Source organism: Anolis carolinensis, chromosome 2 (genome assembly GCF_035594765.1).
Source record: "Anolis carolinensis isolate JA03-04 chromosome 2, rAnoCar3.1.pri, whole genome shotgun sequence".
Classification (NCBI taxonomy): Eukaryota; Metazoa; Chordata; class Lepidosauria; order Squamata; family Dactyloidae; genus Anolis; species Anolis carolinensis.
Window position 1 is genome coordinate 212986873 of NC_085842.1, and position 15262 is coordinate 213002134.

At 42.0% G+C, this 15262-nt stretch overlaps 1 protein-coding gene across 3 annotated transcripts in view; it reads right to left on the bottom strand.

The window, feature by feature from the left end:
- The window catches only part of LOC100566394 (ephrin type-B receptor 5), a 202174-nt gene that overhangs the window by 127405 nt on the left and 59507 nt on the right, over positions 1–15262 (bottom strand). For all 3 annotated transcript variants that reach the window (XM_062971697.1, XM_062971698.1, XM_003227578.4), the window contains exons 2-3: positions 8820–8969; positions 517–730 (exon numbers count right to left, since the gene is read on the bottom strand). In XM_062971697.1, the coding sequence (XP_062827767.1) occupies positions 517–613 (97 nt within the window). In that variant the 5' untranslated portion in view covers positions 614–730; positions 8820–8969. The remainder of the gene's footprint in view (positions 1–516; positions 731–8819; positions 8970–15262) is intronic.

A 15262-nucleotide genomic window follows, 5' to 3' on the forward strand; every position in this document is an offset into this window, starting at 1 on the left:
TAAAAAAAAAACTTGGTTCAATTGAAAGTGCTTTCCTTCTGGAAAACCTCAGTCTCTTTACTTGGCAATATTTAAAACTCAAAAGTGCTTCTCTACAGCTTCCAACCAAGCATTTGTGAAGTGGTGCATCAAGCAGCAACTAACCACCATGATGTTTTTTAAAAAATCTTCTAATCATCTAAAGCAGTGATTCTCAACTTGTGCGTCCGCAGATGTTTTGACCTTCAACTCCCTGAAATCCTAACAACTGGTAAACTGGCTGGGATTTCTGGGAGTTGTAGGCCAAAACACCTGGGGACTCACAGGTTGAGAACCACTGATCTAAAGCAGTTGAGCACAGATTTTCTCTTAGCTCTGCAAAGCCTCACAGACCAGCTAGTGATCATTAGAAATAACCACGTTAGCATTTTTTTCTCTCTAGCCAAATAGGTCTTAGATCTGCTTATTACAAAGCTATAGAAAACACATACATGGCTTAGCATTTCTGCCCTGTGGTGAATCAACATAGTTATGTACCTTCTAGAGAAGATGCTACACCGATAAGACATGTCATCCACAGCCAAGCCATTCCCATGGCTCCTTCCTTCATCTTCAGGATGGTATTAGGATCCATGTTGCTTCACGAGAGTTTCCAGCATCTTCCATAAGTCACAACTGTCCCACCAGATGTTCCAAAGAACAAGAAGGGCCAAGTTGTGTGCATGTACACAACTTCACATAAAAGGGGAAACTGCAAGGAAAGAAGACAGAAGACATTATTATAACCAATAGGAGGGAAGGAGGGAGGGGAAAGGGGGTATATAGCTAAGTATAAAGAACCCCCCAAACACACCCACATGCTCCCCAGCCAAACCCACTTGAAAAATCCCAGCCCCTTTCCTGATATTGTTTATTTTTTGATTATTATTAATTATAGAATTTTTAAAATAAGGGAAGAGTGAGCTTTCTGCAGCTAGCTAGGCAGAAATCACTGTGCCCCTGTTGTGATGGAGTCTTCAAGTAGAGATCCTACTAGTTGTATTAGAAGAGGCAGGAAAACTGCTTGTGAGCAAGACTCTGATGAGGAGCAATAAAGGAAGAGAATCCGGGAAATACTTATAGAGCCCTCTGATGATGATACCGTTGAGGTTTTTGAAGGGGATTGTGGGACTGGGAATCAGAAGGATGGAATGTCAGACTCTGGGAGTGAGGTGATGGATTGGACTAAGGTTCAGGAGATCCGAGAGATTCTTGAGGAGCCCACAAGCAGTGGTCCATTTGAGGGATGGCACAGAGAAGATACAGATGGATCCTGGGGAGTTATGGGTTTGGATAGAAGGTGGTCTGGCTGGAGAGATCGTAGAAGGGCTGTAGCTGGAGGTGGGGCGTTGGGTGACTCCAGCTCTGATGAGGATTTGCAGCAACCAGCTGTGGATGGGGCGTTGGCTGGCTCAAGTTCAGAGGAGGGCTTGTAGATAAAAGTAAGTTTGTTGCTAATATAACTTTGCAATCGGCAAGGTGTTTTGTTGGGCGCTTTTCAGGATCTCTGTTTCAGAAGACATGTTTGGAAGACTGCTTTGGGACGTAAGTGTTAACCCGGGTTTTTAGTGGCAATGGGGGCTAGCATTGTGTGGATTTGCGCTGGATTGTCTTGTGTTGGTTTTATGTCAAGTCAAAATAGTTTTATGCATTAGCTGTCGGCTTGCCTCCGTCGCTTTGGCTCTTTGTGTTTACCTTGGACTGAAATTCTGTGACTGTGACTTCTTCCTAACGACCTGGACTGGAATTCGGTGACTGTGACTTCACCCTGACGACTTGGACTGGAACTCGATGCCTGTGACTTCTCCCTAACAACGCGGACCGGACGTGGCAGCTGTGACTTCTCCTTTACAACGTGGTTTTGTTTTAGCAACGTTTTGGGGCATTGTGTGGCTGTTGGTCACTGTGGGTTACTGCTGGCAGCTTTTATGTGTTTGTTTAGCTCCAACCAGCAGGTGGAGCGAGTTTCCAGCCTTTTCAACTAAGTTTGTTTTAATCTGGATTATTTCCCAGGATTTGGGTCTTTTGAGTTCTTTTTGGACATTGTTACCTCACACTGAAGAGAAAGTGTTTTGAGCCTCCTTTTGGTTGTTTCTTAGGCTCTTTTGTGTTGTTTTTGCAATAAACTGAGTTGTTTATATTGGCTGGCGTCTGACTCGTAACAGCCCCAGCAAGGCGAAGCAGAGCACAGTGCACTCAAGAGTTGGGGATTACAAACCGCAAAAATGTATTTGCTTTCAAAAATGTAAAATAAAACACCAAAGGAAATGGAGGACCAAGGAAGAGGCTGCAGGCAGGAAACTGAGCCAGTGAGATAAACGGAGAAGGAACAGGAAACACAACAAGGAAAGGAATTTTTTTTAAATGAGGCAAGCAGCAGCTAGTCCAAATCCCCCCAAACCCCCAAATCTCCCAGTAGTCCCAGAGTGCTCTCACCAGAGGCAAGGCACAAAAAAGGCAAGCTAAGCCAAGCCAAGGGAAGCCCAAGCGACATAGCTACAACACAGCAGCAGCACAACCCAACCAGCCCCAGCGTCCAGGAGTGGCAGCAATGGCTCTTTTGAGTGCAGTCCTCCCCTTATATACATTCCCTGCCCTCCAAGCCCAGTCCAGTGATTCCTTGGCCTCTGATTGGCCAAGGATCACCTTCTCCCCGCCTCCTTCTCTGACGTATGAGGAAGTGAATTGCAGGCATGGAGGCTATGTGGCTGAATATGAAAGCCAGCACAATGACTGTGCTGCTTTCAATATCGTGTCGCCTGCTGTTTCGTACGAAAATGTCATCTATCCTTTTGTGTAGGCGAACAGTTGATACGAAACAATAACACAAAGGAAACGAAGGAAATTTTTTCACGCATATCTCTAGTAAAGAAACATTTTAACACAAAAAAATTCTCACACATAAAATTTACACAAACAATCCTTAAGTGCAAAAAATGAGGAAAGCCTCCCAAAATTTGATCAATAGAGATTTTTAAAACAAATATATTATTCTTACACAAGAGAATTAGATAAAATAATATTGATATCCTTATCTTGCCATTTCCACAAACTTTTTACTATTTTAGAAACTTGCAGGGAGATTAGATCAGCTCCACTCTGTTCACCTTCTGCAAGGACTTGAAAACCTGGATGTTCCAGTGTGCCTTTGAATGATGGTTTTAGTCCCTGATCAGGTTCTGTTTAGCCCTAATTTATTGATTAGGTTGTCTCAGCACTTTGCCCCCACCCTATAGTCTGCATTTTGCACAATTCCTTGCCCTGTCCTCTTGAATCTGATCATGCCCATGATGTCCTGGTTTACTGGTTGTTGATGTTGGTTGATGTATTTTTATGATGTTTTTACTCTGCTGTTTTTAATTATTTAAATTAGATTGTTTATGTGTTATTGTGTTTTTAATTGTGCTTTAGCTTGTAATCTTTGTTTATGCTGGGCTTTGTTCCCATGTAAGCCTCCCCGAATACCTTCAGGGAGATGGTGGCGGGATATAAAAATAACATCATCATCATCATCATGTGTATTCATCTTCATATGCCACTTTCCTAAGTGCAAATACTTTATATGCATCCTCCTCCTCTAGTACTAATCATATAGATATTAATAATACATATATATGCAATTTTTATTAGATACAGAGTGCTGGGATTCTGAATCTGATTGATCCATTACTGTTCTTCTTATGCAAACTATCCAATTCTATGTTTTTTTTTCCTTTTTTAAATCTGCTTTTATCCTCCCTTGACTTTTGGCCATTGTGCCCTTGATGAAGTCTGTTAATACATTCAAAGTTCAGCATTCTTAAGAGAGGCCAGAGTGTAGGCATTATTCCCTTTAAGCAATTTGGTTTTTCTTATGTCATCTTGTTAAAAGCTTATCGGGGATCTTGTAGTGTAATGTTGACTCACTTGATGCAAACTTTGTTGACCTTGTAAACCTGACCTTTCCAACCCTTCTCAAATTGGTTGTTGGCTGACTGAGTTTACGGCACATCCGCTAAATGAGACCCACTGGACCATCACCCTGAGCCCAGGAACTGCATTTGCTCCACTCTAGAGAGGGGAGATGTTGCCAAATTGACACTTAACGCTGCCTGCCAGGCTGTGCTTTCCACAACCTCTTCCCACCCAAATAGATTCCTCCACTGTCTCTAGGGACAGACTTGCACATCTCCCTGAGGATAGAGGTACAAAACCCCATTTCGACTGCAATTTGTTATCATCTGAAAATGCCACTGGCCATGTTCTTCAATGAATTTTTTTTCATACAGTTTGACTGTGTAATTGCTTGATGACTTCTTCTGGTGTAGGCTAACTCAAAATAAGGGATGGGAAAATGTGTCCTTTTTATTACATTCCTCCGAATTCCAGCAGCATTTTTGTCCTGACCTAGTTCATATCATGTTTTGAAACCTATTTTTTTCTTTCAGTTTGGACTTTTGTGTGCATCTTAGTACACGCAGCATTTTTGCACATGTTTTCTTGAAACACCCTTTTTTGTATGCAGTTTTCCTAATGGAGGTATTTTCATGACAGCCAGCATGAAATTGCTGCTTGAGTTCAACCAGGATTCAAATCCTTACTTGGCCAAGGAAACCCACTGTGTGACATTAGACAAATCACATTCTCTCGTCCTCAATAAATATACCAATGGATACCCCAGGGGGAAATGGGAAGGGGAATGGGGATTGCCCTGAGTCCCTTCGGGTGAGAAGGGCGGCATATAAATGCTGGAAATAAATAAACAGCCAAGGCAAAGGGCAACAGAATATATAAGAAATTGGACCAGACTATCCTTATGATCCAACAAACAGAATGAACGATAAAGGAAATGTATGGCTATTTATTGTCGAAGGCTTTCATGGCTGGAATCACTGGGTTGCTGTGAGTTTTCTGGGCTGTATGGCCATGTTCCAGAAGCATTATCTCCTGACGTTTCGCCAGCATCTATGGCAGGCATCCTCAGAGGTTGTGAGGTCTGCTGGAAACTATGCAAGTGGGGTTTATATATCTGTTGAAAGTCCAGGATGCGAGAAAGAACTCTTATCTATTTGAGGCAAGTATGAATGTTGCAATTGACCACCTTTATTAGCAATTAATAGCCTTGCAGCTTCAAGGTCTGGCTGCTTACTGCCTATATGACTGTTCCCAGAGGAAGGGGGTAAATGGGAGAGGGGGGGAGGAAAACAGTGGGAAAAGGATGGATACAAGTAGGGGACGAGGGCTATTTTTTATCTCTTTTTTGTTAAATTGTTAAAATATATATACCGTATAAGTCACCTACATTCTGTCATCCTCATAGTATGAAAAGGCAATGCTCTTGAAGAAATATTTCCAAGGAAACCCCATGATAGCTTAGTCTTGGATGCCATGATTCAGAAACCACTTGGTCACACAACAATACATTTTATGCATTTACTCATAAACTAAATAATTTTGGGCATTTTATCAATGTGCACATTTGAGTCGTCCATAGTTTTTAAATGTGTGTATGTTTAAATACACTAAAAGTACCTACACTTTGTAAATTTTCATGGTACGATACATTTTGTCCCACTTCCAATTTTAATAGGTGTGAAATGGTTATTTTCCTAGAGAAGTATAAATGCACTGAATTTTCTTTTTCATTTCGATTCAGTGTTACTTTGGGTATCAGAAATGTGTGTTCACTACTATTTGTATATAGCCAGGTGAGAAACCCTCAAGCAAACCTAACTCTTGGGCATGTGCTCACCTGCAGGATATAGGAGGAGGAAAACAGTAATTATGCCTGAATTCTACATGCACATATTATGGTTTTATAGATATCCATAAAATACTATGGAGGTATAACAAATAGTACAGGAAGAGGCCCTCCGGGTCTGTGCCACCACTGACTTGTAAAAAGAAGTAACAGAAAAACTGAATAGTTAACACCTTCGCACACACACAAATATATTTATTGGTTCCCTGGTAGCATTATTCATTTGGATTTCCCACAAAGAATCTGTGGGCTTTTAGTCTGGCAAGTGTACTGAACAGTCAGTTAGTGATACTAAGCCCCTCATCCCCTACAGTTCACAGATTTTCAGGGGTGAACAGAAGATTAATCCAGCTTTACCCTTCAGGATACACATGGGCTTAGATTCCAGAACGGCTATAAGCATTTATTGGCAAAGAATTCTTTTAAAAAAAATAAACACCTAAATGCATTAATAAGTATAGCCAGATGAATTTAAAATGTCTTTCCTTACAGATCTGTACAGTGTGGGTTTTTTTTTCTTAAGCTTGGAAAAGAGGATTTGCAGGAGAAAATTGAGTGGGGTGGGTAGGCAGGGGTGTTTTAGAACCATTAAACTGCCAGACAGCCTCTCCAGCAGAAGCAATCCCAAGATCCATTTCTTGACACATTTAACGGCTATCCATGCAAAGCCACTGAGAATATTAGGAGAGGGCTGTAAATAATAAAATACTTCCCTTCCTGAACAGGCTTTAATATTAACATCTACAAACATATTAAAAGTATCAGAAAACCACCACCACACTCCACAAGCATAAACCCAGATCTCAGCAAAGACCACCCTTGTTCTTTGGATATCAATCCAAACTTTGAAAAGTTACTTCTGGGGAAGACATTCCGGAAACCCCAAGCTAATATAGTTAGTAATGTTTCCAAGCTCAGAGTTATTTTGGAAATCAAGCTGTTTAAATGCTGGTATGACATAATTCTATTTGCTTTTCAAGAAAAGCCATGGGAGTGTTTCATCCGTCCAGACCAGTGTTTCCCAACCTGTGAGCCGCAGCCCAGCAGTGGGCCGCAAGAAGGAAAATCCATTCCATGAACCTCCTTCCTCTTTATTTAAGGTATTTATTTTAATTTTTTAATTTTATTTCTGCTCCTTTCCACAAAGCTGACCGAGATGGTCAACTTTAGGTTTGGTTTGGTTATTTGGGGTGCTGATTTAGAAAATTGCATTGGATAGACCACATCAGCTCTAGATTATTAAATATGGGTTTCTGTGGGCGAGCAGATGATGACTACTGGATGGCATATATTCTGTACCAGAAACAAGAGCTGATGCGGTCTATCCAATGCAGTTTTCTGAATCAGCACCCCAAATAACCAAACTAAATCTAAAGTTGACCAAAGACTGATTCGTAACCCTTTTGTTACTAATATTGAAGAGTGGTCCCCGGTCAAAGTGGTCCCCGGTCAAAGTGGTTCCTGTTCAAGTGGGCCTTGGTCAAAGTGGGCCCTGGTCAAAACAAAGATTGTGAACCACTGGTTTAGACAGTACCTTTATCACAGGAGCTCCCACATCAAAATGGAGGGTGGTCAAACACCGCTCCCTCAAAGTGTAGGAGCAATCGCTACAGACAGCAAAAAATGCAAGATTTTTAGGTGTGAGAATATCCCAGTTCTGGCCGGAAAATGCGGATATTTGAATATTTGTATGTCCCTACAATCAGAAAATATGGGATTTTTTAAATGCTGGTTTGTTCCTGGGTTATACATGTCGGTTTCTGATTGGTTGAATCCTAAAAACTTGACAACAGTTGACTAGAGGGCAAAAATTTTATACTAGCAAGAGAAACTTCATCCACCACACATTCAATGAGATTTGTGAGACACAAAGCTTTTGCCACGTAATCAACTTTCCCCATGTTTTTATGACAGAAGCAGTGAGGAACAGACATGTATACCCCAGGAACATCGCCCTGTTGTTCCATACCACAAATATACCACAAAACCTGTCTGCACAGATGGCGGTGCAACCTCTATTACCCAGGAATGGAACTTATACAATGATTCGCATATTCGCATCTTAAGTTTTTATTCTAAACTGCTGGAATTTCCAGCGGACGTCCCACAGCAGCTATCTTGGGGGCTGCAAAATCCCAGGACAAAGCAGCAAGTATGGACAATGGAGGCAGAAATCCTGGAAAAGACAGATCTGTATGTGGACCTCTTCTCAGGTCCTGGGATTTTTTGTCCCTGACTAAAACCTGCAATTTTGTGCTGTCTGGAAGCGCCTTGGATTTAGGATGCATCTACACCGTAGAACAAATACAGTTTGACACCATTTTAATTACCATGGCTCAATGCTATGGCATCTTGCAAGTTGTAGTTTTATAAGGTCTTTAGTAGTCTCTACCAAAGAATGCTGGTTAAACTACAACTCCCATGATTCCACAGCAGTTAAAGTGGTATCAAGCTGCATAATTCAACAATGTAAATACACCTTTAGACTTGGGTGTATGATGAAGCTACAGATGGTGGGTGGTTCAAAGTACTGGCATTCAGCCAGTTCTGGATGAAACTGAAATCTCTATAAATCAAGGAATGATGTACACAGGCCTATTCTGCCCAGTCTTGCCTCTGGAGGTTTCCCAGTCACTCCTCCCCTTCCCTCTCGCCCAAAGAGTGAAGAAGGGGAACCTCTATGTAAGACCCAACTTCACACCTCCTCCTCTTCCTCTGTCAGAAACCAGGCAGCAACCACCTCTTAAAATGCCAACTGAGAGAAGCTTCATTCTTTCCTATCTGCCCTGATACCCACCTCTCTATATGCCTACTACACCTAGCTTTCCTGCCAACCAGCAGCATCAGCTGCTCTGCTTCCAAAGCATTTTCAGCCCACAACAGCCTCAATTGCTCTTTCCTCCATAGCATCTGTGCTTTTGTCGGGCTGGATTAAACTGGAAAATTACGCTCTCCCCCCTTTCTTTCTTAAATAAATTATGACTAATCCAGAAAGCTGGTTCTGATTTAGCGAGCAGGAGGGGGAAATGTAAGTATCTGCTGATTTTAGCCTCTCACTTACCCACAGCTGAAGCCACAAACGAGAACAATACAGGACAGGGGAAGATGGTGTACAGCTGAGGCTCAAGCAACAATTGCGCTCCAGCAGGGTCTATGTCTTCCTCCAGGCACGAAGAAAGCACCCCGACACATGGCGAGACCTTCTCTATTTCTAGAAAAGAACAATACATCAATTAGCACAGCCAGAAAGGGCCGCAGAAGACAAAACCATGCAACTGCCGACAGCACAGTGATATTTATTTCCCAAGAAAGATTGTGGCAAAGAAGAGATAGCAAAGGTCTGTAGATATTGCTGAACTGCAATTCCCATCATCCCCAGCCAGACTAGCCACGGGAATGTCAAGACTTGCAGTTCAGCAACATCTGGAGGGCCACATGACTCCTAACTCATGTTAGAGATGACTAACTTGTCACAAATTATTGCAACTTTCCATACTCAAGAAGTGTTCTTTGATGTCAACTTTACTTGTTTAGGTCAGGGCCAAAGATGGCTACAGCTTTTCAATCTAGGACCTGATAGATGCCTGGAATCGATTCAGCCTACGCACCGGTGAACTCTGTCCAGAAAAGGGAAATTACAGAGGAGGCAGAAACACAGGAAAGCCAAAGATGTCTCACGGCAGCACCAGCAACAACTGGCTTATACAACTCTCCATGAAAGAACATGGGAAGAGTCTAGTCTACAGGCCTGCTTCACCTCTGCCTTGCCCAGACATATTGCTAGTTCTCCTACATATTAACTATTCGTTTTAACTATTAACTACTAATGGGAGAGAGAGATTATATATCTCCTTCTTTTCTCAAAGCTGAACTCACAATAGAAACATGACAGAGCAGAGTCCTATCACCACACCCCATAATATCACTTCCAGTTTGTGGATTCCTCTTGATCAGAGTTGAAAGAGGCCCTTTCCTGGGCTACAACTCCAAGAATCCTCCAGCCATGATAGTCAACTTTCCCAAACTCTATCCCATTTCAGAAAAATTGTTCTAATGTTCAACATATTTCAGGAATAAAGACAGAAACATGTGCAAGCTGTGGCCCACCATTTCAAGCTTATCTCCTCCAATGACATCTTAATATATTTTACCGCTGTTGTTGGGACAGCAAGAACAGATGGCAATCCACCAACGTGGCTGGTGGGCTGTTCTTGGCTTGGGGCTGAATGGCAAGTGTGTTAAGCCTGTTTTCAAGCTTCCATGCTAATACACCTCTCGTTTTTCTCTTCCTCGTCAACAACAGATAACTGTGTGCACACATTAATACCATGAGGAGGTGGGCAGAAGATAGATCAAGAATGACTGCTCTGTAGAAAATTTTCTTTTTAATAATTGCTGTAACAAGTCCTTCAGTCTTGTGCCCCAGTCACTATAATTTATTATTTATTTATTTACTTGCTTACTTCACTTGTATACCGCTTTTCTCACCCCAGATGGGGGACTCAAAGCAGTTTCCAAATATATTATGACAGAATTCAATGCCTACACAACAATAATAAAATGCAACTAACAATTGAATCATAAAAATGCAATAACATTAACATTAAAACATAAGAGTTAAAAACATATTAATTTAAACATTAAAATCACATAATCCAAAAATCAAAGTCCAGGGCTGCTGTAATATCAATCTCTATTGCACGTACTCTCTGATCATTCCTTTTATTGCTTATTGCCCGAAGGCCTGGCCCCATAGCCAAATTTTTACCTTTCTCCTTAAGGCCAGAAGGTAGGGCACTGATCTAATTTCATTGGGGAGGGAGTTCCACAGTCAAAGAGCCACCACTGAGAAGGACCTGCCTCTCATCCCCATCAGTCATGCCTGTGAAGGAGGTGGGACTGAGAGCAGGGCCTCCCCAGATGATCTTAACCTCTGAGGTATTACTAACAAGGAGAAAGTGTGGGAGAAGCAAGGGTGGATTTTGATGTGGAATTCCTGTAGATTCTGTTCATTTGGGACATTCCCCTCAAAGATTCTTGGGCTCAGAATTCTTTCATAGAATCCGAGAGTTGGAAGAAACCACAAGGACCAACTCCATGCCATGCAGGAACACACAATCAAAGCAATCCTAATAGATAGCCATCCAATCTCGGCTTAAGAAGTACATTCCACCACACTCCAAGGCAGAATATTCACTGTCGAACAGCTCATACTGTTAGGAAGTTCTTCCTAAAGTTCAAGTGGAACCTTTTTTCCTGCAATTTGAATCCATAGCTCCATTGATTCTCCAGACAAGAAGAAAACAAGCTGACCGCTCCTCAATGTGACATCCTTTCAAATATTTAAACATTGCTATCATGTCCCCTCTCAACCTTCTTTTCTCCAAGCTAAACATAACCAGCTCCTTGAGTCATTCCTCACAGGGCTTTGTAGGCCTTTCCCCATATTGATTACCTTTCTCTGAACTTGGATCACTCTTCTCTAGCTTATCAATATCCTTCTTGAATTGTGGTGCCCCGAACTTGACACAAGTGAGGTCTAACCCAAGCAGAATAGAAGGGGACTATGATTTCCTTTCTAGACACTATATTCCCAGTGCCGCAGCCTAGAATCACATTGGCTTTTTTAGCAGCCACATCACATTGTTGACTCATGTTCAGTCTGTGGTCTACTAAGACTCCTAGATCCCTCTCACGTGATCTCCTCTCTTTTCAAGCCATCTATGTTTTTCATTTTTATTCCTGCCTGTGGTACCGGGCTGTGGCGCAGGCTGGTGAGCAACCTACTGCAATAAATCACTCTGACCATGAGGTCATGAGTTCAAGGCCAGCCCGTGGCGGGGTGAGTACCCGTCAATTAAAAAATAAAAAATAGCCCCTGCTCGTTGCTGACCTAGCAACCCGAAAGATAGCTGCATCTATCAAGTAGGAAATAAGGTACCACTTATAAAGTGGGGAGACAAATTTAACTAATTTACGACGTTGGAATGAGGAAGTGCCGTCACAGTGGATGATGAAGCAGCTACTCCCCCCTGTGGCCAGAATCAAACATCCCTTCAGGAGAAGGTTAAATTGCCTCTGCGTCTGTCTTTGTCTTTGTCTCGGTTCTATGTGTATATGAGCATTGAATGTTTGCCCAATATGTATATAATGTGATCTGCCCTGAGTCCCCTTCGGGGTGAGAAGAAATATAAATACTGTAAATAAATAAATAAGTACCTCACATCTTTCCCTATTGAAATTCGTTTAATTCTAAGCATATTATTTTTGCACCAGCCTTTATTCTCAATGTTCCAAGAAGAAACAAAGAAAATCTTGCAAAACCAAAGTCTGCCCACCTCCACTACATACATAACAATATATGCAAACCTTGTTTACATGCCCATGATGAAAGTACATTTCCTGGCAGTTTTCAACGTGGATGGGTGTGTTTGCCTTTCCCAGGACACAGTGCCAGTCTGGGATTTGCTTGCAGACGCCGGCATCGAAAATGTTTTTGACTCCCTCCACCCTACCCCTTAGCAAACATCACCCGCAGTTCATTGTCCCCCAGAAAACTGGATGTTTCAAGCTGTGTCTGAAACCTAACAATGTTGATAAGGTAAGACAGGGAGCCCCTCTAAGCCTGCCACTCCTGAAGAAATCAAAGCCATGGAAATTGCTTTGTCTCTGTATTTCCAGCAGTTTGGACTGGTGGGTAGCCAGCTGGAAATATCAGAATGGAAACCCAAAATGCAAACATCCCTTTCTAGAAACCCCCAAGCCACATAATTTGTACTTTCTTGCATCTGGCACATAACACGTGATTTTCTTGTGCTGAGAGCATCTGCATACTCTACAGAAAGGAAGAAAGGGGAAAGCTAAGTTTCCATAGAAGTCCTGGAAATCCTAGCCATATTTTCACTACTTAATTATCCATTCTGGTATATATAAAACCCAAAAGATACAGCTGACCAGCTTTGGCCAAACAAAAGTTGCAAGTAAAGAAAATCATAGGAATTCCAGCTGAGCAAGCATTTCATAATGTTCTCTCTGAAGACCAGTAAATATAACATGCTAAATACACATACATACACACACACCCTACCCTACCCCAAAGTTACAGTCTAGTGAGTCCAACTACAAGACAACTAGGCAAACTAATGCCAAAAGAAAATAACTGCATTTACAGCCATTACAACTGTGTGTTTTTAACAAGCTTTGTTTCTTTTAACTTAAGGGAGGAGCAATTTTCTCAGCACTTCTTTCCTTTTTACAGACTTCCTCTGCTTCTTTTAATATGTTCGTCCCCCTCTTTATTGTCCTTCCAGACAGGTCCTATATCCCAGAATCTGATCCCAGCTTTCCTGTTTATCCCATATTTTCTGGCAGTGTGGACTCATATAACCCAGTTTAAAGCAGAAAACCTGGGATCAAATCCTGGAATATAGGGCCCGTCTGGAAAGGCCCTAAGACTTGTGTACATACTCAAAAGTTACCATGGCTTATGGGAGGGTTGAGCAAAATATTGCAGATGTTTTGTATGGCAAATCCTACTATATCTCTTCATTGAATATGCTGGACAGGTTTCAGAGAATTTGCAGTCTAACATCTGGGGGCCCTTCCATACAACCCTGTATCTCAGAACATCAAGGCAGAAAATCCCACATTATCTGAGTGTGGACTTGGGTACCCCAGTTCAAAGCAGATATTGTGGGAATTTCTGCCTTGATATTCTGGGATATAGGGCTGTGTGGAAGGGCCCTGGGAAAGGACTGCATTTAGCTCATACATATTTTTATTTATTTATTTATTATTTCGACTTATATGCCGCCACTCCCCTAGGGCTCAGGGAGGCTTACGAATCTTACAATATCTTACGATATCTCAGGATTCTGCTCTTTTCCAGCAGAGTTTCCAGCAGAGTGAGTACAACTTCAGAAAGAAAGGGCCAAAGAAACCAAACTATAACCTGCTTGGTGCAAGGGATTTGTCAATTTCATTTCCAGTTTTTACTAAAATAAAAAAATCCTGACACACCACAGGGAAGATTCTCCAGTCCTGATTTCTCCAGGCATATCTAGTTTTCTGCATTCTGCAACTGTTTGCACAAAGAGACATTCAACAAAGCATTCCCTTGCTTGTAACCTTCGATTGAGCTCAAAAACGAGAGTATCTCCTTATCTGCTGTGAAACTAGTCTTGCCCTTCTTGACCCACACATCAAAAGGTATGTACTCCTAAGTGGCAAACAACAAAAATAGGTACATGTTACATCAAGTCACACAGCAAATCCACAGTTCAGAGGAAATCAACCACCACTATGATACTGCTATGTTTGTTTAAAATGGCAACGCATTTTGGTTTTTGAGCAGGTATGAGCAATTCTTAAGGGCTGGTAAGCAGTGACATTAGCCCTGGGGGATCTTGAAAGGCTTCCCACTCCTGCTAGAGGCAGAAAAATAGGAATGGGGTTGCCAGTGTTGTCAGAAATACCACTGTTGTTAGAAAGCACATCCATCACATTGTATAAAATGGACAGATGCAACATAAATAATCCTTGTTTCAAGGGATCTGCCATGTTTACTGAGCAGCTTCTTGCAGCATCAAGGAGAGTCTTCTATTTTTAATATCTGGCACACACCCCAAAAAGTCAAGTTTTCCACCATCTGCGCTCTACTTGTGGTCCTTCTAGTTTCATTTTATTGAGAGTCTCTGTATACCAGGAAGCTTAGTTAATAACAGGTCAGAGTGGGCATTTGGGAGCAATTGTGTCAAAGGCACTGGTTAGATTTTGATTCCACTTATTGACCAGGATTTTAACAGGATCACTGGTGATACCAGTCATAGAACCCTAGTCTAAGCCTTCCTGGAATCCAGTGGTGTGTTGAAATCATCCAGAAGCAAAGGTTTGGGTGACTCCTGCAAGACCAGTTCCATGAACTTGGCCAGGGAGTTTGTTAGGCAACGGGGTGGACAGTACACTAACAGAATTCCAGTCTATCCCTGGTTTTTGGATTCAGGTACAAAGGCCAGCCTTCTTCTCTCTGTGATAGTCCTTAAGGCAGCATTTCTCAACCTGGGGGTTGGGACCCCCAGGGAGATTGCAAGGGGATGTCAGTGGGGTCGCCAAAGACCACCAGAAAACACAGATTTCTGATGGTCTTAGGAACCCCTTTGGCAGAGAAGGCTGAAGATCTCTCTGCCTGTTTGGCCCAATTCTATCATTGCTTTGGTTCAAGGGGCTCTTTGATTGTATGTGAACTATAAATCCCTGCAACTACAACTCCCGAATGTCAATGTCTATTTTCCCCAAATTCCACCAGTGTTCACATTTGGGCATATTAAGTATCCATGCCATGTTTGGTCCAGATCCATCATTGCTTGAATCCACAGTGCTCTCTGAATGTAGATGAACTACAACTCCAAAATTCAAGGTTAATGCCCACCAAACCCTTTCAGTAGTTTCTGTTGGTCATGGGAGTTCTGTGTGCCAAGTTTGGTTCAATTCCATCGTTGGTGGAGT